This window comes from Lobosporangium transversale, assembly GCF_002105155.1.
Source record: "Lobosporangium transversale strain NRRL 3116 chromosome Unknown BCR41scaffold_14, whole genome shotgun sequence".
In the NCBI taxonomy this organism is placed as follows: domain Eukaryota; kingdom Fungi; phylum Mortierellomycota; class Mortierellomycetes; order Mortierellales; family Mortierellaceae; genus Lobosporangium; species Lobosporangium transversale.
The window spans coordinates 708,237-732,046 of record NW_019028992.1 but is presented as its reverse complement, the minus strand read 5'-3'; the positions used below and the strand labels follow the sequence as shown (position 1 = coordinate 732,046).

The window sequence follows — 23,810 nt, the reverse complement described above, 5'->3', positions numbered from 1 at the left end:
TGGAGTTCACCGCCATAACTATCTCTCCCTCTAGAAACGCGTCTCTGTTACCTAGGATAGGAGCCAACCCTCGGGGACGTTGTTACGAAGATGTGCCTGAAGAAATGTCGACGCCACAGTAGTTGCAATAATAATTAATAAATTGGCACTTAGATCCATGGAAGGGATTATGAAGACGGCAGTCCATCATACCGATAAGGTTACTCATGGAGTCCGCAAAGTTGGAGCACAACATGCAGCGCCCATGGGAGCAATACATGAGCAGATGCCTCAGTAAGGCAACTGGTTATACTCTCACTTGATGACCCATTCAATGCAACCAACCGCAAAAAGTGCTACCTTTGGCGGATCAGATTGCCATACATTTCCTTCGAATTGAACCAGCCTTTTCAACACATGCTATGCAAACATAATCAATACCTATATGGAGCAATGGATAGAGTAGTCTAGAGGCGATATGTCGCAGGACAAGCCTCGATATAAACTATTATAAAAAAATAGTTGAATCCTCCAGGATGCAGGGAGCCAAGAGGGGCAAGAAACAGGCAGACAAGTATAAGCTCATTCGAGATATGCGGATTGGATGGGCACACATCTTGTGGACGAGTCTAGAAAAGAGAAGAGACCCTACACCATTCCATATCTTTGGAATCCAGACATATGAGCAGAAAGTCAGCTTTCTGATGATGGATCTGTCCGGCTGCTTTCGGGCGCTTGAGGTTGGCTCAGTAATGGTACCAGGATCAGATGAAGAGGTGAATACTGAACTCTGTTATCTCTTAAACACCTCACTTGGATTTGCAGCATTGGTTCAACGGCATTGCAAGGACTTGAAGGGCTGGGGTGCACTTGGTGGAGGAAAGAGACAGCTGATGCAGCAGTACCTAACTCAAATCGCTCTTACTTTATCCTCCCCAGCCAAGAATGGCAAAAGGAAGCGAGAAGCTAATGATGGTAAGGAGGAGTAAAAGGGATATCAAGGTATTTTATTCTGGATATAGACTCTGTTTAAGTGAGATATTGCAATTGAGTATAGGAACCAGAACAATGGCGTAGTTTATTTAAATAAGAAACATTGCAAAATAATAAAACTATTGCATATTGCTTGGGTTAAGTGGAATAGAGGTAACCTCTTCAATGGATGAGCTGAGTAATGGACAGTGCTATACTGATAACTGTATCCTAGTCTAGACTCGTAACTTAATCTGTGTCTCCCGCTGGTGTAGTTGAAAAACTAGTCAGAAGAACTAGGACTTGAACAAGAGAAAGTAATTAGTACACGCAAACACATACAGTTATGTGTATTATATATCAGATAAACTCATCAGACAAAGAGTCAAACAACCAAACCATTGCTCCAAAATCTCGTCACTGGCCGCAGAAATTGAAGACTTTATACTATACCTGGATGCACTTGCCGCTGGCCGCAATGCATCGGGTGACATCTTGCTGCGCCACTAGCCGCCAAGCAAGTACAGAGATAGGACTAAACCACAGAAAGCTGGTTCACCCCTGCTTTGCCGGAAAAGAATAATAGACGGAAAACAAAAATAGTGGCGATAAAAAGCTGAAGTGTACAATTTCTTGCAACGACATGGAGTAGATATTCCAGTACAGCACAATCTTGGCCTAATGACGTAATAGGGCCAAGATTGTGCTGTACAGATACTACACAGTCACAGAACACACGCTACACAGGGACGCGTCTGCAACCATACACGCACACACATGCCTCTTCCACTTTTCTCAATTGTTTCCCATAACCAATTCAAAACTTGCAGGCCGAGACATAGAAATCATCGGAAAAAAAAAAAAAATATTAGAATTTAGTTTCGAAACAACCACATTCTCTTTTCCTCATCCTTTACAAACAACTTTTTTTATTTTTCAACAACCATGTCTCGCAGATATGACGCCCGAACAACCATCTTCTCACCAGAAGGTAAAAATGGAATGCAAAAACGGAAAATTTCTCCTGACAATTATTTGTTCATGAACGTTTTTTTTCAGGTCGCTTTTGGCTATTGAATGCTAAGCACTGTCAAAAAAAAAAAAAAAAAAAAAAAAAAAGCTATCATGTTATCATGTTATTACATTTTACATATTTGAGAAAATTGGTCTGATCGATAGATAGCATGGCTTACCTAGATGAATATAGATTCTTTTGTGCGCGACCGTAAACTAACGTCTTTTTTTTTATTTATTTTTTTTTATTGGCACGCCAAAATCTATCTATTACTTAAAATAACATAGGTCGTTTGTATCAGGTAGAATATGCAATGGAAGCCATCTCCCATGCCAGTACAGCACTTGGAATCTTAGCCAAGGATGGACTTGTGATTGCAGCAGAAAAGAAAGTTGCTTCGAAACTGCTGGATGAGACCAAGGGAGGCGAGAAGATCTATATCATCAACGAGTAATAATTGCAATGTTTTTTTCTTTTCTTTTCTTTTTTTTTTTTTTTTTTTTTTTTTTTTTTAAAAAAAAAAAAGGTTTGGTATCTTATTAGCACTTTCTCATTCTTAATATATTTTCTCATCATATGTTTTATTTTATGATTTGTTGTCAAATTTCAGCAATATGATCTGTGGAGTCGCCGGTATCACGTCAGATGCCAATATTTTGATCAACTATGTCCAGACAGCGGCACAGCAGTACCTCTATACATACAATGAAGATATGCCATGTGAGCAACTTGTTCAGAGGCTTTGTGACCTGAAGCAGGGATACACTCAATACGGAGGTAACTTATAGTTGATCTTTGCATTTGACTGTTGAGTTATCCAAGTCCGTGAGCTTTTTTATTTTATTTTATTTTATTTTAATTTTTTTTTTCCTCATTATTATTCGCTAAATTGATGTTAAAATCTTGCACCGTAGGTCTCCGTCCCTTCGGCGTGTCTTTCATTTATGGTGGATGGGATGAGCACTACGGATTTCAGTTGTATCACTCGGATCCATCGGGAAATTATGCTGGCTGGAAGGCAACCTGCATTGGAGCCAACACCGCTAGTGCTCAAGGCATCTTGAGACAGGAATATAAGGAAGAAGGCATGACCTTGCAAGAAGCAAAAAATCTGGCAATTAAGGTCCTCAGCAAGACCATGGACACAACATCATTGGGATCTGATAAACGTAAGTCAGTCATTGTACATAGTCAACAAATAGTACAACGGATATATGAACTTGTAGAATAGCAGCTAACACTAGGTTTTTATATTTGTACACATAGTCGAGGTTGCCACGCTGGAATTGGTAGATGGACGTGTGGTGCGTCGAGTCTTTAATCAACCCGAGATTGAAGCTCTTTTGAAAGAGAACAATCTCTTGTCAAAGACAGAGGAGGCTAAGTAAAGAAGTAAAGGCAAACAAACACTAAATGGGGCATTAGTGTGAAGAATGAAATGAAAGAAATTACTGTCAATAATAAAAGACGTCCATTCTCGGGTAGAGTTGATATATGTTATTGATAATGACACGTGGTTCTTCCATCAAGCATCATTCTCTTGGGAGAAAGGAGAGTATATGTGGAGGATAGGAGGAAAAATCAGTAAACTTCTTGTATCCACATGTACACAACCTCGACGAAAATGTGACGAGTAAAGTGCCGGTTTTAGTGCTTGAAGATAGTGAAGGCATCACAACTGGGGAAGGCCTGTACTATTCAATACCCCGAATCGACACTACCCTTCAAAACGTATCTTTTCAAGATATGGACGTGATACCCAATGAGAGAGACCTATCTGTGATCGAATGCAAGCCTATATGTAAGACAAGCTTTCAAAGAACTCTACAACACAGTCGTCAAAAAGCTTTGTAAACACGAAGACAGAGTACTCGCTGGAAAGTCTGGTCAAGATAGTATCATTGTCATAAGGATACCCGGTATAGAAAAATCGACCTTTCTCATTTACTTCGCTTGCCACTAGCGATGTAGATGGTCCACTTATTATCATCATGTAGCAAAAGGGAGATTCAATGTGTTATGCTTCTGGTGGACTACCCACTGTTCGATATGGAAAATAGAGGCTTTCAGACCCTTCCTGGACCTATCTAGCACTTGATTTCTAGTCGACAGTTCACCAACACCAAGGCTTACGATAGTCAGAACTATCTTCTCAGACCATTTTCCAATAGAAATCATAGGGGATTTGTATTAAAATGGACATCTGATCGTATCATCGAAAAGCTATACAAAGCGGTGAACGACAACACTTGGAATAGGATATTACATTGGCTGGCACAACTAGAGACGTTGAAGGATCAATGTTCGAACATTATACACGGCACATGCTGAAGACAAGTAGCCGCTGCGTTCAAGCCAGGAACCTTGGTGACAACACTGAAATGATTATCGATATCAAACCAAAGCCAAGGACAGAGTCCTTCAGTACTGCTGGGAGCTACGTGGACGACGAGATACAAGGATCGTGATTGCCAAGAAGCAAGCTCTTTGGCTGTGTGGATATGTTTCTAGCGTCGAGAAATCTACTCCAAGTTGCGACGGACAATGACAAAAATCATGGTATTAAAAGCAGACCCTTCAAAGAACTTTTGAAAACCGCGAGAAAGGAAGTGGATTGACTCCTCTGATGACGTCGCATTTATTTTTGTTGCTCTGCAAGGCCGGATTAAGGACTTCAAGGAACAAACTTTGGGATTGAGATAGGTTGTATATTGGATCTTAAACCTACGAGAGAACTAAAGAATGTCAAGGAATACATTTTGGGGATTGATCTGCGCGCAGAACTTATGGAAAGATCTACAGTAACTTGCACAAAATGATGGATGACTTGTTTTATCTGCGATAGAATGGGGAGATGTAGTAGATGCAATGAAGATATTAGAAGGAGAAACAGTATTGCTAACAAAATAGGGCAACAAATGTGAATACCCATCACACTTTGATAGTGTACCATTCATCGGGGTTCGCGAATTTTGGTATAGGATCTTTAAACACCTGTAATAGCAAAAAAAAAAAAAAAAAAAAAAAAAAAAAGGAAGAATACATGTCACTTTGTGTAGTTGAATAAGAAAAAACTCATACGTTCGCGTCAAGACTGACGGAATCACCGCTCTATATAGAACGCGAACCAGCACAGTGTATCTTAAGAATAGCTTATATCGGTAAGTCGTTGTATAGAGTTCGACACCTTTACGATTTGCCTTTTCACGCGTTATGCGAAAGACAAGTCCCGACACTAGTTTTGACCCTGGCGCCGGATAGATATAAATGATGGCATGCAAGCCATAGACTGTTCTGCTCAGGATTTATAGAGCTCACGTGATGTCATAATAAAGCAGTCTATCACAAAAAAAAAAAGCACACCATTCCTGGAAAGGAACATCGTGAATAAATAACAATGTCAACATCGACTATAGCATCTACATCAACAGCATCAGGATCTGTAGGAGGCCACCTCACTAAGAAGCAACGCAAAGAGAAATTTGAGGCTTTAAGTACATTACAAACACAACTCGACGTCTCGGTTTCACTAGCGCGCAACAAAGTCTCCTCTTGGCTCAACGTAGACGCATTTTCAGATGACGAGCATGATAACAATGGTTCGGGAGGGTTTGCAGCTGCAACTGTCGTTAAGCCAAGGCAGCCAGGGTATATAAAAAAAAAAAGAAAAACATTTCCTATAGTTTTGGAGAATGATATTGGTTTGCACTCATTGGAAATGCAACCGAAAATTACTGATCATATCTTTTCTATAATTTGTAGTCTCGGACTTGGAGCTAAATTCATCTCTCATAAAGATCAAATGCGTCACGTTCCTATGAATGCTTTTGAATCAAAATTGAAGCGTCAATTAACAGGAGGCACTGTACAGGCCGACATTCAGCGTGCAGAAGCCGCTGCAAAGAATGATTTGCCAGACAAGTACATGGAGCACAAATTAATGATGGCTGCTCGTCGGAAAGAGTTGCAGGAGAAAGCTGAGGATGAGGAGGACAGTAGGACACGAAATATCGGTGGCGGATCAAATAAGACAAACACTTCCATATCACCGAATGATATTGTTAAACCACCTCAAGAAGCATTGTCATCATCGCTGCCATCACATCAGGGAAAGAAGAAGAATAAAGATCAAAAGATCAAATACGAAGCTACAGTTCATCCTGCGGTCTTAAATGGAGCACCACCACCAGAACATAATGTTGAATCTTCACAATCAATGCCCAAAGTCTCGGCACATTCTTCTTCAACAAAGAAGCGACCAACTGACTTCTTTTCAACATACATGGACGAGCGTGCAAATAGGATGGCAAAAAAGAAAAAGAAAAGCCAGGCTAAAGCAGAGTCTGATGATGAATAAAAAAAATCCCGTGTACTCTAACTTCTTTGCTTAGATTGTGCTCTACTCTTGTAAGCGCATTTGGCGAATAAAAATGTCAACTTAAACCATATATATATATAAAATTAAATATTGTCGTAACATTTTGAATTTATTTCAGGATATGAACACCCAGCCGAAATGGTAAGCCAAAAAGCGACCAAGTACATGCCCAAGTCCAGATATCCACGAGCGCACGCCTTCCCAATGGAAATAGCAAAGGGAGAAGACGCTTTAGCGGTAGCGACGGAGAGAGAGGGTGTTGCGTCTCTTCCAGTTGGCGCGGCGACCAGAGCCAATGGTCTTGTTGAAGCCATGGCCCTTGCCGTGACCACGGTTCTTCTTGGTGGCTGAGGTAAGACCACGAGCCTCACGGCGCTTGTGGACAGGGTTGACAATCCAGTTGATACGGGGATCGCGACGGATGGCCTTGTGGGAGGGATCGACCAAGATGACTTCGAAGTACTTGTAGGTCGAATCCTGGTTGACCCAGTACGAGTTGAGGACACGCAAGTTACCGCATTTGCGGCCAACACGCTCCTCAGCAGTGGCCTGGAGCGAACGCTGGTACTTGAGCTGATTCACACCATGTCCACCAGGCTTGCCATAGGTAGCACCCTTGGGAACAGGCTTTTTGCGACCACCACGGCGGACACGGATACGGTAGATGACATATCCCTGCTTGGCCTTGTATCCCAAGCGACGAGCCTTGTCAGGGCGCGAGGGGCGCGAGGCGCGGTGGATGACATTCAACTGACGGTACTCCCAGCAGCGAACGCGGAGCAAGAAGCGCATAACATCAGACTGCTTCTTCTTGGCCAACTCCTCGAGATACTTGTAGGCTCCCATTTTTAGTCTAAACGATTGATTGTTGTAATGCCAACAAAAAAAGATAGACAAAGATATATCAAGCGATGAGTTCAATTGGTCTTGCAACTAATAGTAAGTCGTTTTATGGATGTTATTTCTTATATTCCCTGCATGCTTTCGATTTCACTGAAGCTTTAAAGTCTGTTTGCAGCCTTCAATTGATTCCCACTTTAGTTGAAAAGCTAATCTAATAGATTTAAAGTTGATCCATGAGATTATGTTGGTCGATGCAGGTTTTGTGTATATTACAAGAATGTACTGAAACTGTAATGTGAGGAAGCCGTGAGATTGAAGCTTTTGAATGTCAATTGACCTGATTTGAATTGTATCCTAATGTTAGATCAAGTCCTCATAAAAGAACAACTTTGATGTAGCCTGATGACCAACATATTACGAGAAGGTGTTGTGCAATTGACTACCGTGCTGATACTCATGTCCGTAGTAAAGATAGGCTTGATTGATTGATTGATTGAGCCGAAGTAGATAGATGGATTGATGTTCACTGGCTTTTTTACATCTGTTAAAAATCCCGTTTGCCTCAACACAATAGTGTCTCTAACCTCTTTTGAAATTTGAAAAGATCGAACAAACAATCCGCAAATTTGAAACTCTTAACTGCGAGAATTCACTCGTCTAAGCCACATAGCTCTTACAATGTGTAAGGTTTAAAAGAGTTATCAAGAAACCTTTTCCATTATAGGCTGAATGGGCTTTTATCCCACAACCATCATTGGATAATATCTAGCAAGGAAATGCCTTCATTTATCTTGTTCTGCCTTTACATGTCTGCGTTTAATAATAAAAAAAGGAGAAAAGGCGATGTCGTCAACCTTTCACTACCGTTTTATAGCAACCACTGCTTTGAGAATAAAATATAGTGTATATTTTATACTTTGCTCTAAATTAAAATCAAACATCCCGGTGATGGGCACTCATTCATCTTTTTTCCGCTTCATTCCTCCCTTTTTTTCCCCCCCCCCCCTTCCCTCCTCTTCTATCTCGCTATTTCTCACTTTTCTAGCAGCCTCATATTGCCCTCATATTACCATCTTAAAGGCAATGGCCGTTCAAGCAAAGAAGCTGTATTTGATAACAGCGGTTATTTTTATACTGGTCATTGTCTTATCATATCATAAATCCAGTAATAGCCCTTCATATGGCAGCAACAAAGAAGTAGACAACAACAAATATCCACAACAACAACAACAACAACAACAACAGCATCAGCAACAAGGTGACGGTCAAGGCGACACAAGCCATAACTATGACGATAATGACCGTGATTATGATATTAAGAAACCCAGTACTCCATCACAGCCATCATCAGCACCATCATCGGTCAAGACTGTGACAGAGCCTACTGTAGTAACAGAACCCAATACATCTGGAAAGTATGACACTCTGATTTTGATCCCCTCGAGCTGGACTCAGATTCAGAACCGTCAATGGGTGCGACAGACGGTGTTTGGGATCAAAAACAACTTGACGCCCTGTAAAAAATATGATGGCAAGATCATCTACAAGTTTTATATCCATGGCCTTTCTTCCTGGCTCAAGACTCGAATCCATTCGGCTGAGTATATGCAAGGACAAGTCCGTGAACTCTATGCTGAATTTATGGAGTACAATGATCATGTTTTCATCAACAAGACTGTTACGGATCGACATGCCATCTGGGGGGATGCTTTGGCTTGGGCGGTAAGTTTATTTTTACTTTGTTTACGTCAATGATGGATCGCCACTCTTGAAGAATACGTATTTAATTTGACCCCTATTCATCCTATTAATGCTCTCTATTTTTTTTTTTTTTTTTTTTTTTTTTCAATGTTAATCAATGTATCTAGGTGGAAACTTTTATTCCAGAGCAAAACATTAAGGTCGAGAAAATTTTGATCTTCGACTCAACTACAATTGTAAATTTGCCAAAAATAGAGGAGAGTGTCAAAGCGTCTATGAGTGCTTCTATGACAGGGTTTGTTCAAACTTGGGGTGGTGAATCAGTGGTCCCTACAACGCCATCGAGACCAGCAGACTTATCAACATCAATAACAGCTGTACCTTTTGCTGGTATAGCTTCTTATGATATTGCAGAGCAGATTGTCAAGAACCGAGTTGCCATCAAAGAAAATCACCATTTGCTCGATATTTTTACTGCAGCTACACTCTATTTTGCCAGCAACCCAACTTCTGCGACTGTCAAGGCTATAAAAGGTCCAGCACAACTGTGGGTTAATGAGATTGAGTTAGTCGACGCGACATCACAGGCAGTAGGTCAGGTCTACCAGTTAGAAGACTGGATACCTATTGTTGAAAAATTGAGCGTTCTGCCCACCCCCGCTTGCGCTGTTGACCTCAACAGAAAGAAAAATGTTGCAGTCTTGACATCCTCCTATATCTATTTTGACATGTGTATGGCGGAAGCATCACTTCCATCTGCGGAGAACAAACGCATGTATGCTGCCAAATATGGATTCGACTTTGTGGCCCGTGCCGCCGAATTTATTCAAGAAGAATTCCGAGGACGTCGGTTGGTGTGGGGTAAAATCGGTGCCATCCAGAAAGTACTTCCTCATTATGAATGGCTGCTCTGGATGGATATGGATGCAGTGATTGCAAACATGGAGAAAGATGTGCGTGAGATCATTCGAGAAGCAGAAACAAAGAGTCAGAGTGGTCAGGAAATCAGCTTGATCGTTGCCAAACCTGTCAAGGACAAGATGTTGAATGCTGGAGTCATGCTGATCAAGAACACAGATTGGACACGTCGCTTCTTCAATGAAGTCCAGACTAAAGTAGGCTGGTACCGTAAATCTAGCTATGAGCAGGCCGCCATTTGGGATGTGATGACTGACCCTAGGTGGGCACCAGGAGTAAGTTTCTGTTTTGTTTTGTTTGCTTATTTATTTGAAAGGCTGTATAGATTCAAAGAAACAATGTGCTATGTGACTAATTTAATATGCATCTATTTATCGTTTAGGTCTATCTTTATGACAAGGACGACCATACCATGAACACATTCCCAAAGTATTATGCGGAAGGCGATTTCGTTATTCATTTTGCACCCGCTGGATGCCCCTCCGTCCCCGTTTTGGAAGCGTTGAGAAAGATCAAGGATGGCGAGAGTGTACTCGGTGTTGGAGCTGAATAACTTCAACAATAATTACAAAAACATAAACAATTTATAGATTAGAAATCAATCACATTAAGCATACGAAAAAAAAAAAAAAAAAAAACCCCTGAGAAGATGAACCACTATGATTAATACTTGCTATTGATGATTATTGAGTTCTCATTATATTTGCAGATATATTTTCATTGGATCTGCTTTGTCCTGATCTTAATTCACTCTCTCAATTCACAATTTGCAAATACTACTATGGAGGAGTCTATGCTTACAATAACAAAAAAAAAAAAAAAAAAAAAAATGGGTATCCCAGCAACCTTCTTCGAATAAACGAATAAGCATCTGACCTTGACTTCCATACATAGGCGAAGGAGAAGAGGATATTAAGATTGAGAATCTTGGCTGCGTTGTGCTTATATGATTATATTGTGCATGATAGTCGCTCAAGATGAATCTCTGACCATGTGTGGAGATCAACGTGATCGAAGAAAAAAAACTAAATTGTTAAAATTTCGACACGCGCTGCTATCACTGTTTCGCCCATGTAAGCAAGGCCTCATATCGTTGCCTGAAATAGCACTGATCAAGCTCTGTTTAGAAGGAATAAAAAGAAACTGAAATAAATAAACAAATAAAATAAAATGAAAACTTTGCTGCAATATTCATCGCTATAGAAAATAACATACACTTCAGGCACACGCAAGACTACACGTAATTTGTTGCAGTCAGTTCAAGGATCCGATTTTTTTTTATTTTTTTTATTTTTTTTTTTTTTATTTAGTTTATTAATCAAGCCATGACGCGGTTACTAGTATGACAGAGGGAATGGCTCCACTTGGGTATGTTCATGTGTGCATGTTAGGGGATAGAGCGGAGCTTAACGCAAATTAAAAGCATTGTTTACACTGCTGGTCATGGCTTGCTTGATAGTCGAGTGAAGACTCTGGTCCTTGATGGGGATATTAGTTTGTGTTGTAGTAGGGGCCGTAACCGTGCTTCGGGAGGAATCTTGCGTTGGGTCACGAGGCTTCTGATCTTCGGTTGACTCGATAGGGATGTACTTTTTCTTTTCAGACTTGAAGAGCGACATTGTACTTGATATGAGTTAGGTGAGTGGGGAGCTGTATTGACAAGGTATGATTTTGTCTGCGATGTTTCTCTTTTGCGAAGCTGACTTTTGAAGGATAGCTTTTTGAATGGTAGAAGATTGCTTTTATAGAAAAAAAAAAATAAAAAATGTCCGTCAGCTCATTATTATTTTATGTTTTTCTTCTTCAAAATTAACAATGACAAAACACCAAGAGTAACAAACAAGACCAACGTCAGTCCGGATGGATCTCGGCGTGTTGCAATATGTATCATTCTTTGCTGCGGGTATCGAGTTACACAAAAATCGGACTTGTCACCATCTCACCATCTCCACCAAGAAAAAGTAAACTGCATCCAATTGTCTTTTGTTTTAGATGGCCTTTCAACCAAGTATGAAAACAAAGCTAACAAAGGGCCCCTGTACTTTGTTTTAAGAGGCCAAGAAACGCCAAGACAGTCTAAGAGATTTCTTACTTTCGGAACTTCTTTCTCTTTGTTCGGCCTTATTTTCCTATAGACATTGAAAAAGAGGTCCTTTTTTAGTGGCGTTGAATACAGTTCAAAGATAAAAGTAATGCCAAGCCAAAGACCATGGATGTTTGCAGGTTTACTGAAAAGTATTGCATCGTTGTTTGATGCTTTTTTTTTTTTTTTTTTTTTTTTTTGGCGGTACTCAGAAAAGTTTGACAGTTATAAGCGCTTATTCTTTGCTAGGAAATATCCGGGCAATGTTTACTGCGGCGAAGACCTCATCAAGAGAATAGTTGTGACTCAGATTAAAGATCATGATATTCTAGTCTGGATATTGACTCGATCTCTTCCTCTTTCCACTTCTCGGCATTAGTCATGGCGATAAACAGCATATAGCTTGATTATAAACAGGCATGGCGCCACATTTTACGCGGCAACATGGCTGTGATGGTATGTCTTTTGTTGACTGTGGTGTCAAACACATGTCGAGCGAATGAGGATATTCACCTTGTCATTGCAATCTTTTCAATTTGCATGTTTCATTCCAACACTCATTCATCTCACCCATCCCCTTCAGCAATAAATATGAGGAAACGAAAGAAATAAAATAAAATAAAATAAAAAAGTCAATATCATTGCATTGACTGTGTCACAGTGCACAGTTCCATCTCTGACACAGTCTCTCACAGACAACACTTTTTTTTTTTTTTTTTTTTTTTTTTCCTTACTCTTCCTTGTCTCTCTCTCTCTCCACTTGTTAAACTATTTACCTGACTATCTGTCTTTATGCCTTTGATACCAAGCCCTTATCTTGTACAAACACACATAAGAATTTTTTTTTTTGAAGAACATATTTATTATGAAAAGACTATATTATTAATGTTGGAAAAAGTAGGACTATGTTTATGGCAGATGTGGTATAGTGGGAATTCGAGAAGGTCCAGCTTCTCATAGGACCCCATTCATCCTCTATTAAGAAGTTTTTTTGCAATAAATAAGAGTAATAGGTGTCGCCGTAATTAATGTTGCTGATGCTGTTGTTGCTGTTGTTGTTGCTGTTGATACTCTCATTTATGCTGCTGTGACAGGGCGAGGGGGACTTGTGCCAGCGAACTGAGCCTCTTGTTCTGTGGCTTCTTGCGCAATGTTCATGACGGGACGGTAACGTTGACCACCAGCGTACTGGGCTTCAGGCTCAGTAGTCTCCTGTTCAATGTTCATCACGGGGCGGTAACGCTGACCACCTGCGTACTGGGCTTCTTGTTCTGTAGCTTCTTGTTCAATGTTCATGACTGGGCGGTAGCGTTGGCCACCAGCATACTGGGCTTCTTGTTCTGTAGCTTCTTGTTCTGTAGCTTCTTGTTCAATGTTCATGACTGGGCGGTAGCGTTGGCCACCAGCGTACTGAGCTTCAGGCTCAGCAGCCTCCTGTTCAATGTTCATCACGGGGCGGTAACGCTGACCACCTGCGTACTGGGCTTCTTGTTCTGTAGCCTCTTGTTCAATGTTCATGACTGGGCGGTAGCGTTGGCCACCAGCGTACTGAGCCTCCTGCTCAATATTCATGACTGGGCGATAGCGACTGCCGCCAGCGTACAGAGCTTCAGGCTCAGCAGCCTCCTGCTCAATGTTCATCACGGGGCGATAACGTTGGCCACCTGCATATTGAGCTTCAGGCTTAATAGGAAGAGCCTGAACAGCGGCGATGGAAGCAGCGATGGAGAAAAGGAGAGTAGTTTGGATTTTCATTTTTATTTTTATAATTAAAGGTATCAAGTGTGGTTGTGAGAGTGAGAGGATAAAGAATAAAAAAAAAGGAGTATGTGTAAGAGTGAGAAGAGCAAAGTTAGCTTGGAAAGCTTTTTTTTTTTCTTTTGCTTGAGATGGAGTTGGAGGGAATTGGAGAAGACTGCTTGAGTGAAGAACAAAATTTGGGAGGGAAATGTGTCCTTTTTATAAGTGGTCCTAAAGGAAGAGAGGAAGGGGAGGCCAGAAACACAAGTTCAATGAAGATCTACTTTGGTTACCACGAGGGTGTCTCCGTGCATACTGCATGCTGTTGTGCAACGGGATGTTTCTTGGACGCACGCATATTTTCTGAATTTTTTTTTGTTGCTAATCCGATCATTTGGTCCAATCTAGTGGGAACAAGGAACAAGATGTTCTACAACGGAGGATTTGTGCTGCCTCCCATGAGAAACATGCCGACAGAAATTGTGTGTAGGGAGTACAGAGTGTGGAACCAAAAGTTCTACAAAGTGGTGGACGTGCGCACCAAAACCAAAGTGTCCGCCCTGAAAACTTTATTTTTTACATGGCTCTCGTACGAGTAACACATTGGCTGATTATTCAACAGGCAAAAATGATTTGTGCACAGACACTTGTTGTTTCACAAAACAAGCAAAAGAGAGCATGCACAGATGCATGGATGGTTTTAGAAAACAGGATTAGAATTTTATTATCGCCGTGCATTGATCCTTGCGCTGTGTCTCGGACTGAGGCCCATGGTTCATATTGGTTTCTGATGTCTACGCACATTTCACGGAGATGGCTGTGGTAAGTCTATGTACCTGCCTTTTTTAAGGTGGCTTTCATGCTCTCGAGAAGACCTTATAGTAAGATAGAACAATAGGAACGATTATGTACATGAATGTGCTCTCTCTCTATTGTTACATGTATAAGACGTGACAGGCGTACAAGGTGGTTTTTGTACAAAAAGAATTAAAGAAAAAATTATCGGCTGTTCTGGATCTCTTAGATCGCCGTTTAACTACATGTACATGTACATATTTTTTTTAACATTGGTGTATGTATATTGAACAGATATAATCAAGTAAAAAAAAAAAAAAAAAAAAAACTTACTCTTGTTCCTTCTGTATCAGCATTGAATAGATATATTCAAATAGAATAAAATAAAAAACACAAATTCCATCTTGTTCCTTGATCTATTCCTACTTTAGAAGCTAAAGAGTGCCTGAATTTTATTTTTTTCTTTTTTTCAAGGAGTAAGGCCAAAGATCATTTGCGCATGCTCTTCTGAGACAGACATTTGCCAGCCCTGAGACAGCATTCTTGGTTCATAGCTATAAACTTTTGTTGATTGGTTGATTGGCTTTTTTTTTTTTTTTTTTTGTTTCCTGAATAAATACACTAGAAAGAAATGTAAACAATGAATTAATATGTTCTGGACATACAAGATTCAGCTCTGATCCTAACAGATTACGATATGGCGTTATTTCGTTAACACACGATAAGCATTGGGAATGAGAATATGAGTCTACTAAAGTTTAAGTAGGCAGCGTGAATGTTGCTATCAAATATGTCCATCCTAAATGTTATAGTAATTGGCTCATCGGTGAACCAAAAAGGTAGGCAAAAAGGAAGAAAACAAAGTAGCTAGAGGCTTGAACACACACTTAAATGTCTCGGTTTGTTGAGATGTTGGCAGACATGAATAAATAAGGGAATACAGGAGGGGCGATGTGATATTGAATTGTTTTTAAATACTGGACATTTAAGCTTGGATAACAGCGGACTGCTGCGCGCGCGCCCATTCCTACACAATGAGCAAGATTGGCGGATACTCAACAACATGAGACCGGAAACTTCGGACTTTTCCATGATCTTGACTGTAATGTCAACAGCTTTGGTGGTTTGATTAATTGTCAGGAGTCTGGACTTGCGCGGATTTTGATGTAAACTTTGCTGGGTTCGTAGACATAAAAGACGTGACATCGCTAGGAAAGCACTGAAAGATAGAGGCATGTGATTCGCTTGATGCTTGAGATGCTTTGATATATGGACAATGAACCATTCCTTAATATATACTTGTCCCTTTTGTTATCCCATGTACAGTCCTTTCTTCTTTCCCTTGTTCTCCCTCTTCAGTACAGAAGAAAATTATGCTCTTAGGATTTGCCTTGAGTATGAATCCTAGATTTGTTACAAGAAAAAGAAGAGAAAAAAGAATCCGACCCGAGGAAATGGAACAAGCTAGTGAAGAACAAGAACGATCATAACGGAGCAATTTTTTTCTTTCTTTCATTCATAAGAGTACATGAATTCAAGAACATCGGCCGCCGTTCCGCACCCACCAACTCATGTTTTGCAATGTATTACCATACACTGTGCCACGAGAAGAATAAAAAAAAAAAAAAAAATTGAACAAAGAATAGGTGCATGCCAGCAATCGAAAAATGTAAAACAACGCTCTGAGAAGGTTTTAAATCTTTAAAATTATGGGACACAGGTCCACATTCCCACGTACAGTCGAGCATTTCAATTGAAACCATTCATCATTGGTACTACAGCCGCTGCTTGCTTACAGACTAATGAATGAAAGACATCTTTTACATATTATATAATTTATTATTATCGTATTAATGCTAATATGTAATTGCAAGTATACTATTAAAAAAATGGAGAGAGAAAAAGAGAGAGAGAAACGGGTATCGAAACGCAAAAGAACTTGAGGTCTAATTTATGTTCTAAATAACACCTGGGCTTGCGAGGTTGCTCATCGAATTGGTCATGAGGGCCTTGAGGGCTTCGTCACGGGTCATCTTGCTGGACTGATTAAAGCGTGGTGCCTGCATGGAAGAGCGAGGAGTCTGCACCGGAGTAGAAGTCGCAGACTTGGACCTGTTCTTGTTGGACTTGAAGAGAGGCATTGTTTTGGTGCAAAAGTTCTGGTTTGTTATAATGGTTGTAAGGATAGCGATTATGAAGTGTTTTTTTTTTTTTTTCTCTGAAGATTCTATGAATTATTGAGTTGGCTTTCTAGGATGATGATCAGTAGAATGTGAAAGAGTGCTGAAGTATTTATACGAAGACGAAATAAAAAACCTACCCGGATCCTTAACAATCCATTGCTAGGTAGACCATTTACCGCAGATTTTAGCTTGGCATCCTTCTACTCTTGGCATCCATGACATTTCACCTCGTCATTGAAAGATGCTGCGGTCCAACAAACAAAAATTAAACACATGCATTGTGACTAAGATTTTAAAGCTCGGCGCGGCGTCTTGGTTGTGTTGTTCTGCCACTGCGCAAAAGGGAAAAAATAAGCATGTTCTTTTAAACGCTAAAGTGCTCGTGCTAGAACAAGACTACGTTTACTATCTCCAGTTCAACTCGGGCTCTTCATTACTCCATGCAATCAACGCGCTCCCACTGAGGTCGGATCAGTAAGACGATGGCCCGTAACGAAGCCCTCAAGATGGTTATGGACACATCAATGGGCAAAAATGTCCATTGTGTTTAATCTTCTTTGAACGTTTGACCATCATATATACTTTACACACTCCTCCTATTCGAGAATGAGCGATGGAGGTAAGTAGAAAGCATCCAACAAAATTGTATTATAATTGGCAATGGCCTTGGAAAACTCTCTTCAAAGGTAGCAGCTTCCGTTTTTTTTTTTTTTTTTTTTTTTTTTCGCAATAAGCTCTAACAATCATTGGTTGGCAAGGTGTCCTATTTACAATATTGCAAATAGATATTGCAGCTCACCCTCAAAAAGGGGCATGTTGGTCAAGTCGAACCTGTCATCCTGTTGTCAATATTGTTCGAGTAGGACCTACATGTACAAAGACATTGACGTTCCCAACAAAGACTATGCCTTCAGCCGAAGGTCACAAAGGATCACTCAACCATATTGGATGCGAGTTGGAGGAGCGAAGCGAAAGACAATTGTGCTCCGAATGGCGAAGTTGTCGGCCCTCTCCCTCGGACAAATAGAGAAATGAGAAAATCTTTCATCTTGTCCTCCTCCTCCATCCATTTATCACCGAAATGACAGAACATCAATACCAACAATTCCGAGAGGCAGGCGACAACATCATTGAAGAAGTTTGTGTCAGAACTGCTTCCACCTCCACAAGCAATGGCGACTCGTCATTCTACGTGAGTTTGCAAGACATTCGAGACGTGTTTCCGGATGCACTGTGATTCAAATTGGATGGACATCCCATCCCGTTTCTTATAGACTCTAATGGCAACAGGTAGGTATATTATTTATCATGCCATGCCTTATCAATTGCTTTAGAAAGAAAAATGAGACAGCCAATTTGACAGATGTTTTTATCTTGTTAGAATCGAGCCTCCACGCATTGCATTCTATCCTAACAAGATTCTAGACGTCATTACAAGAAAACCGCAGCTCAACAACAGCAACAACAACAGCAACAACAACAGCGACACCGTCATCCATTTACCAATATCGAGAAAGTCGCTAAATCCGGTTTCTCAGGACTCTAATTTATCATTATCAGACTCGGCTCAATCATCCAACTCATCTCTTACTATTCGTAATAACGAGATAAGCCTTGACCAAATTAAAGAGTTGCTGCTGGAGGTCAAAGGGAGGGGCGACGAGATGCTTAAATCGCAATTGGAGGCTAAAGAGAAGGATGAAATGATAATTAGTTTACAACAACAGGCTCTCGATAGACTTGCCACCCTTCAAAAGTATGCTGATGCTATCCTCGTCCAGAACTTTGAGCTACACGAGTATCCAATTCCTCGACTATTTATAATTCTGCCTGTCGACAGCACCAAATGGGATCCAATGAATGTTTTGGGGAACAAGTTCCGTCTTCATTTCTTATGTGAGTGTGGGGATCACACTGCAGAGACAAGCAAGAGCAGCCAGAACCAAATCCATAAAACATGAGGGATATGAAGTCCGAGATAACAGAGAGTTCTTTCGCAAGTATGGGAAATACATGCTCATCCTTTTACATTTCCTTAAAGCGGGAATGCCCTTGGCTACTTCTCTAACACCAATCCCAAATCTCGATGCCGCTCTAAATCATTCAATCAATTATATGGAAATGCTCTCTAAGGAGTATCCAATCTTGGACAACATGAATAAAATTGATGACTATGAGGCACTTGAAGGAGCTGATCTCCGACGGCTGGGCACATTTCTTCGAATCAACGATGAGGACAGGAAACTTGGCAACTTGTACAGGATCACGACCGAAACAGGCCATGTCAAATGGGTTTGTTTCGAGCACTATCGTTCGACATACAGGGAGAAGGAACAGAAAGCATTTGAAAATGCAGTGGTGATGAATGGTGGCAAATATGATTCATATCTTGGTAGAGCAATTATCACATTGAGGTCCAGAACCAGAGCTGGAGAATTCTTTAATGCGCTGGCCAATGCAAGACGTATTTACGAGTTGGATATCTTATTCAGCTGGGACTGGTCCAAGACTGACCTTGAAGCATTTGTGAACGCCTTAATGACGTCAAGTGTATCGATTCTTCGACTTGAGCTTGGACGTTTTCGAGAAGCATCGTGGAAACTACTTTCAACATCCTCGCGATATGAAGCACTTGTTCGTATCATAGAGCTTAGCAAGATAAGATCGATCCATATTGTCCTACCTCCCAATCTCATGAAGATCCCCAGTTTACAACACAAAAGGTCATCAGACCTTCATAAGTTAACTATTGAGATGAAACCTCAAAGGATTGGAGCTAGTAATTTTCAATTACTTGTAAATTTACTTAAGACGGACACAGTTTTAACGACCTTAAGCTTGAAGGGCAACTCAGTTGGGAATGAAGGAGCTCTGGCATTGTCGGAGGCGCTTAGGACTAATATGGCTTTGTCCACCTTGAACTTGGAGCACAACTCGATTTCAAAAGAAGGGGCTCTTGCATTATCGGAGGCACTTGGGGCTAACAAGACCTTGACCACATTGAACCTGAGGGGCAATCTAATTGGGAAAGAAGGGATCCTGGCCTTATCAAAGGCACTCGACACTAACACGACCTTATCTACTTTGGACTTGGAGTACGACTCATTCGGAAGAGAAGGAGCTCTAGCACTGTCAAAGACAAATACGACATTGACTCTTTAGACTTTAGTTGCAAAATAATCGGGGATAAAGCGATTGTGGCACTGTCAAAGGCACTCAAGGCTAACACGACCCTGACCACATTGAACTTGAGGTATAGTTCAATTGGGGGTCTGGCAGTCAAAGCACTGTCAGAGGCACTCAAAACTAACACGGCGTTGACCACATTGATCTTGGATTTCAACTCAATTCTATATGGAGGAATTTTGTATCTATCAGAAGCACTCAAGATTAATACAACGTTGGCCACCTTGAACTTGGAAATCAACAGGATTGACAAGGAAGGAGCGCTGGCGCTGTCAGAGGCGCTCGAGGATAACGTAGGTCTGACCATCTTGAGTTTGGAGAGCAACTCAATTGGGGTGGAGGGGGCTCTGGCGCTGTCAAAGGCACTCAAGACAAACACAACCTTGACCGCATTGAAATTACAGTGTTCCCTGATGTGCAAAAAGTGAGACTGGGTGTAATTTATATACGACTAGACGGACGACCAGTGGCGGTCGCACCAGTCTAGCGCTTTGCCTTGTGAGGCTCATTTACCTTTGGTAGAACCCCTGCAAACAATAAAGCCGATGTTGCTAATTTAACACTACATAAAATACGACTGTAGTACATCACCAACTATTAACATTGTGTCCATTACTAAACTTCAAGACACTAATAGAGTCCTCCTTTTCTTTTCTTTTCTTTTCTTTTTTTTTTGTAATTCTGGATTTATTCTTTGTTTGATAAATCGTTATTTTACTGCTGAGCTTGGTAAACAGAGGCAGCGATACGATCCAAATCACGCTGACCATCAACGGTGATCTTGCGGCCACTGTCATTCGTAAAAAAAGGAGGAATGAGTAGGAAAAGAAAAAAAAAAAAAAAGTTAACATTAGAAATCCTTCAAAGAAAAAGGAAGGCAATCAAAAGTCTAAAAATTAGAATAGCGTTTCATTTACCCGTTCTCATCGGCCTCCAAGACATTGATCTTCTCCAAGGCCTGAAGGACCTTGCGGGCAACTGAGCCGGAAGAGTTGACATGGTGAGAAGGGCGGGAACCGCGGTTCACCGTACCGCCGTGAAGCTTCTTAAGAGCTCCAACACCAACGCTACGGCGAAGGTAGATGTGGCGGGCAACGCTGGCTATTGTAATCCGACAGTCAAAGAGATTACCCATAAAAATAATGTTGTCCTGTTAGCAATTTTGCTTTTTTTTTTTTTTTTTTTTTTTTTGTTATTATCAAGAGTAGTGTTGCACGATCAATAAGTATACGGCGGTCTTTATTGTTGTTGTTATCGTTGCTGGTTTTGTTTTTCTTTTTTTGCTCCAATGTAAAATATATTTTCGATATCTTAATGTTGGGCCAAATTCATATATGTCTGGGAGTTCCTTCATATCTTCAGATGAGAATGAATATATAGTGTCAGAAGCCCATATCCGTATGAAATTGTAGAAATGAATATACACCGCATCCATGACCTTTTTTTTTTTTTTTTTTTTCAAAAGTGATGGAGTGTAAGATTTGTGATGCTGTAGTTTTTGAGATGCCTCATCGTTTCGTGTATTCCATAGCATGTCGGAGATATAAGATTTAAATTCAGATTCATCTTTCTGTATGTGTGTTTGATAAGCCTCCGCTTGCTGAATAAGATGTCAAAGATGCCTCGTCATGTAGATGAGATGGTTGCAGTCCTGAAATCCCTGCTACTCTTTTTGATTTGTGATGCAACCCTGTCTAAAAATGAGCTTGTCCATAAGAAAGAGAGGAGTGGGTCATTACCAGCACGAATATAGAACCAATCAGGGTCATAGGGGGCCAACTCCTTGTTAGTGCCGGTCTTGACGAGATCGACCCACTTGGGGATCTCGAGCTTGCCAGAGCTAAAGGATAAAAAAAAAAAATTGCCGGCAATAGGATTAGAGTTCTGAAAGTTCTGATTGCAAAATCAATCGTCGATTATAAAAAAAAAAACTCTCTGCAGCGCAATCCTAAATAAATCCTATTTCGCCTCTTTTTTATTCATCCTTTGATCATGATTTTTGGATCTTTGGTCTCGCCTCTCCAGAATCAAATAGAAAAAATATAAAAAAAAACTACTCACCGCTTAAGGTAAGCGGCGTAGGCGCGGTTGAAGTCGTGAGCGTTGATGTCCTTTACGGTGACCGAGTAGAGAGCAGCCATTGTAACAAGTTGTGAAAGGATGGAACAATGATCATTCCTCATTGCTTTTTATACCACTGCCCCGTAAACGTAAACAAACGCGAAAATTTTGTGTATCACGTGGTATTTAACACAGCCATCGAACATCAACCTCATTTTCTCCCCTCTTTGACGCCTCCACTTGCTTCTTTGTGATGTTTGGCCTTGATACTCAGTTGTCTATTATTTTGATATAGAGAGAAAAAGGGAGATCAAGCTCACTAATCTATCCCATTTCATTTTGCATTTCTCTTTATTTAATCTTTTTTTGTCCCTATTACCAATGATATCGTCGTGATCCTGATTTTGATTTCGATATGTCTAACTGAATCATCGAGGTCACTGTAACCAAGTCAGCGGAATTACTGTCAAACGTCCGAGAAGTGATATTGGTGGGTTAAATGGATGCAACATGAAGACTTTTGGAATATATGGGCTCTAATTGGCCTGGATTGAGGGGAGGGGGGGCCACATAGAAATCACCTTTGGACCTGAACCTGATTTTACTGTGTATCGGTTGACGAGTGTATTGAAAAATTGATTTTATTTGTGATTCACTCCTTAATGGTACATGCTGTATATCGAGTATGGCCGCGGCTTCCTTTCGCATTCATACCTTTGTTACCTTGCATTGAACAGACAGGGGTGAAGTCTTTTGTGGTGGTGTTCCAATTCAGAAATGTATTCATTCCTTTGCTTCTGACTGCTCTTGATTATCAACCATATTTTCTTGGTTGCTACTTTACTCATCTCAGGAAATGCCACCTTCTTTGTTTAGGATGAGCGGAGTTCGAGAGACCGAATGTGGTTATGAAGAGAGGGATCAGGGCATTGGAAAAAAAGTTTTAGAAAACTTCACGTGTAGTTTCCTCAATAAAATTAGTGGCGTTATTTGTCACTAAGGACTCCTTTCCTTAAAATGACATTCGGTTCATTTTGCCATCAACATCATGGCTGTAATATCACACACTGGCTAAAAAGCGATGTGAATTCGTCGCAAATGATAGAATCATTACGTCTTGTCTTTGCTCGACTGTACAAAGACCACTTCCCTCATTCACCTTTTCTCCACTGCATCTCTTTGTTGCCTCCTTATGGCTCACATTTGTCACTCTTTGTCCTCGGAGAGGCCCCTTATTTTCAACAGAGATTTAGTGGGCCAATGTTTCTAAGATCGAAGTTGTGGTTTTAGTCCTCAAATGGCAGAGTGCGATGTCTGTAGAATAGATATATTCAAAGTAAAATAAAACTAATTAAAAGGCGAAAGGTGATGCGAAGAATGCATGCTTGCTCCTTGAAAAGGGAGGTTTTGTTGTGTGAAGAGATCAAAGTGTTTTTAGACTCTTTAGGAAGTGGATAAACTCGTGTACACGGTATAACATATATCCATGGCAATCAATGATTACACAAACACAACACCAATATCAACAATAACAATTTATCTAAAGAAAAATCAGAAACAAAAAGAAGCTGGTTGTGCTCTGAGTTATTGCACTTTCAAAGACGGTAACAACAGTAATGACTAATAAGCATGAGGGTTAGATGGAGTATTTCAGCTCTTTTTTTTAACATTAACGTTGTATGGAGGTGTAGAGCCGCTTCAATACCCTTCGATCACTTTCAGCTCTTTTTTTTGTTTTTTTTTTTTTTTTTTTTTTTTGTGGAACCGATAGGCTTTTTAGATTAAGAAAAAAGCAGAAAAAGAAGCGATTAAGGTCCATCCTCCTTCTACACGCCACATTTTTGTTTGAATTGGGCTGTAGTTGGGTCGCATGGACTCCATTCTCGCTTTCCTTTATTTACATTATTTACATTATTTATCCATTCAGTAGCCTATCTCATCCTTATTCAATGCCAA

The 23,810-nt window shown here is 40.5% G+C and overlaps 9 protein-coding genes across 9 annotated transcripts; 5 read left to right on the top strand and 4 right to left on the bottom strand.

Moving 5' to 3' along the window:
* Positions 1 to 1,739: 1,739 nt before the first annotated feature.
* Positions 1,740 to 3,455, top strand: BCR41DRAFT_385876 (nucleophile aminohydrolase). The gene is made up of 5 exons (XM_022027726.1): positions 1,740 to 1,942; positions 2,254 to 2,416; positions 2,577 to 2,743; positions 2,881 to 3,135; positions 3,233 to 3,455. Exons 1-5 carry the CDS (start codon positions 1,897 to 1,899, stop codon positions 3,352 to 3,354), a joined length of 753 nt encoding a protein of 250 aa, XP_021882445.1. The 5' UTR covers positions 1,740 to 1,896; the 3' UTR covers positions 3,355 to 3,455.
* A 1,908-nt stretch (positions 3,456 to 5,363) lies between these two features.
* On the top strand, positions 5,364 to 6,323 carry BCR41DRAFT_369998 (hypothetical protein; the record flags this gene model as incomplete). Its single annotated transcript, XM_022026498.1, has 2 exons — positions 5,364 to 5,614; positions 5,729 to 6,323. The coding sequence occupies 2 exons, from the start codon at positions 5,364 to 5,366 to the stop codon at positions 6,321 to 6,323; spliced, it is 846 nt and encodes a 281-aa protein (XP_021882444.1).
* A 29-nt stretch (positions 6,324 to 6,352) lies between these two features.
* BCR41DRAFT_351885 (60S ribosomal protein L15) lies at positions 6,353 to 7,212 on the bottom strand. Its single transcript, XM_022023874.1, has one exon. The coding sequence runs from the start codon at positions 7,188 to 7,190 to the stop codon at positions 6,576 to 6,578; it is 615 nt and encodes a 204-aa protein (XP_021882443.1). The 5' UTR covers positions 7,191 to 7,212; the 3' UTR covers positions 6,353 to 6,575.
* A 973-nt stretch (positions 7,213 to 8,185) lies between these two features.
* On the top strand, positions 8,186 to 10,424 carry BCR41DRAFT_421446 (hypothetical protein). The gene is made up of 3 exons (XM_022030022.1): positions 8,186 to 8,909; positions 9,056 to 10,081; positions 10,189 to 10,424. The coding sequence occupies exons 1-3, from the start codon at positions 8,271 to 8,273 to the stop codon at positions 10,357 to 10,359; spliced, it is 1,836 nt and encodes a 611-aa protein (XP_021882442.1). The 5' UTR covers positions 8,186 to 8,270; the 3' UTR covers positions 10,360 to 10,424.
* Positions 10,425 to 11,125: 701 nt separating this feature from the next.
* On the bottom strand, positions 11,126 to 11,530 carry BCR41DRAFT_351882 (hypothetical protein). The gene has a single exon (XM_022023873.1). It carries the CDS (start codon positions 11,423 to 11,425, stop codon positions 11,213 to 11,215), a length of 213 nt encoding a protein of 70 aa, XP_021882441.1. The 5' UTR covers positions 11,426 to 11,530; the 3' UTR covers positions 11,126 to 11,212.
* A 1,224-nt stretch (positions 11,531 to 12,754) lies between these two features.
* BCR41DRAFT_351880 (hypothetical protein) lies at positions 12,755 to 13,807 on the bottom strand. The gene has a single exon (XM_022023872.1). The coding sequence runs from the start codon at positions 13,642 to 13,644 to the stop codon at positions 12,967 to 12,969; it is 678 nt and encodes a 225-aa protein (XP_021882440.1). The 5' UTR covers positions 13,645 to 13,807; the 3' UTR covers positions 12,755 to 12,966.
* Positions 13,808 to 17,187: 3,380 nt separating this feature from the next.
* BCR41DRAFT_421442 (hypothetical protein) lies at positions 17,188 to 20,221 on the top strand (the record flags this gene model as incomplete). Its single annotated transcript, XM_022030021.1, has 6 exons — positions 17,188 to 17,226; positions 17,393 to 17,527; positions 17,696 to 17,840; positions 17,989 to 18,503; positions 18,649 to 19,702; positions 19,777 to 20,221. Exons 1-6 carry the CDS (start codon positions 17,214 to 17,216, stop codon positions 20,219 to 20,221), a joined length of 2,307 nt encoding a protein of 768 aa, XP_021882439.1. The 5' UTR covers positions 17,188 to 17,213.
* A 238-nt stretch (positions 20,222 to 20,459) lies between these two features.
* On the bottom strand, positions 20,460 to 21,951 carry BCR41DRAFT_351877 (40S ribosomal protein S19-A). The gene is made up of 4 exons (XM_022023871.1): positions 21,855 to 21,951; positions 21,533 to 21,633; positions 20,711 to 20,894; positions 20,460 to 20,583 (listed from the first exon to the last, which is right to left on the bottom strand). Exons 1-4 carry the CDS (start codon positions 21,932 to 21,934, stop codon positions 20,508 to 20,510), a joined length of 441 nt encoding a protein of 146 aa, XP_021882438.1. The 5' UTR covers positions 21,935 to 21,951; the 3' UTR covers positions 20,460 to 20,507.
* A 522-nt stretch (positions 21,952 to 22,473) lies between these two features.
* Positions 22,474 to 22,781, top strand: BCR41DRAFT_42643 (hypothetical protein). Its single transcript, XM_022030730.1, has one exon. The coding sequence runs from the start codon at positions 22,517 to 22,519 to the stop codon at positions 22,733 to 22,735; it is 219 nt and encodes a 72-aa protein (XP_021882437.1). The 5' UTR covers positions 22,474 to 22,516; the 3' UTR covers positions 22,736 to 22,781.
* The last annotated feature ends 1,029 nt before the right edge of the window (positions 22,782 to 23,810 follow it).

Bases quoted from the DNA above. Each gene is read 5' to 3' on its own strand.
- BCR41DRAFT_351882 (XM_022023873.1), bottom strand. From the start codon at position 11,425: ATGTCGCTCTTCAAGTCTGAAAAGAAAAAGTACATCCCTATCGAGTCA.
- BCR41DRAFT_42643 (XM_022030730.1), top strand. From the start codon at position 22,517: ATGGTACATGCTGTATATCGAGTATGGCCGCGGCTTCCTTTCGCATTC.
- BCR41DRAFT_351877 (XM_022023871.1), bottom strand. From the start codon at position 21,934: ATGGCTGCTCTCTACTCGGTCACCGTAAAGGACATCAACGCTCACGAC. The intron at 21,634-21,854 runs GTGAGTAGTTTT...TTTATCCTTTAG, and splicing joins TACGCCGCTTACCTTAAGCG to CTCTGGCAAGCTCGAGATCC. The intron at 20,895-21,532 runs GTAATGACCCAC...GGATTACAATAG, and splicing joins TTGGTTCTATATTCGTGCTG to CCAGCGTTGCCCGCCACATC.
- BCR41DRAFT_385876 (XM_022027726.1), top strand. From the start codon at position 1,897: ATGTCTCGCAGATATGACGCCCGAACAACCATCTTCTCACCAGAAG. The intron at 1,943-2,253 runs GTAAAAATGGAA...AAAATAACATAG, and splicing joins AACCATCTTCTCACCAGAAG to GTCGTTTGTATCAGGTAGAA. The intron at 2,744-2,880 runs GTAACTTATAGT...CTTGCACCGTAG, and splicing joins GGGATACACTCAATACGGAG to GTCTCCGTCCCTTCGGCGTG.
- BCR41DRAFT_351885 (XM_022023874.1), bottom strand. From the start codon at position 7,190: ATGGGAGCCTACAAGTATCTCGAGGAGTTGGCCAAGAAGAAGCAGTCT.
- BCR41DRAFT_351880 (XM_022023872.1), bottom strand. From the start codon at position 13,644: ATGAAAATCCAAACTACTCTCCTTTTCTCCATCGCTGCTTCCATCGCC.
- BCR41DRAFT_421446 (XM_022030022.1), top strand. From the start codon at position 8,271: ATGGCCGTTCAAGCAAAGAAGCTGTATTTGATAACAGCGGTTATTTTT. The intron at 8,910-9,055 runs GTAAGTTTATTT...CAATGTATCTAG, and splicing joins GGGATGCTTTGGCTTGGGCG to GTGGAAACTTTTATTCCAGA. The intron at 10,082-10,188 runs GTAAGTTTCTGT...TTTATCGTTTAG, and splicing joins ACCCTAGGTGGGCACCAGGA to GTCTATCTTTATGACAAGGA.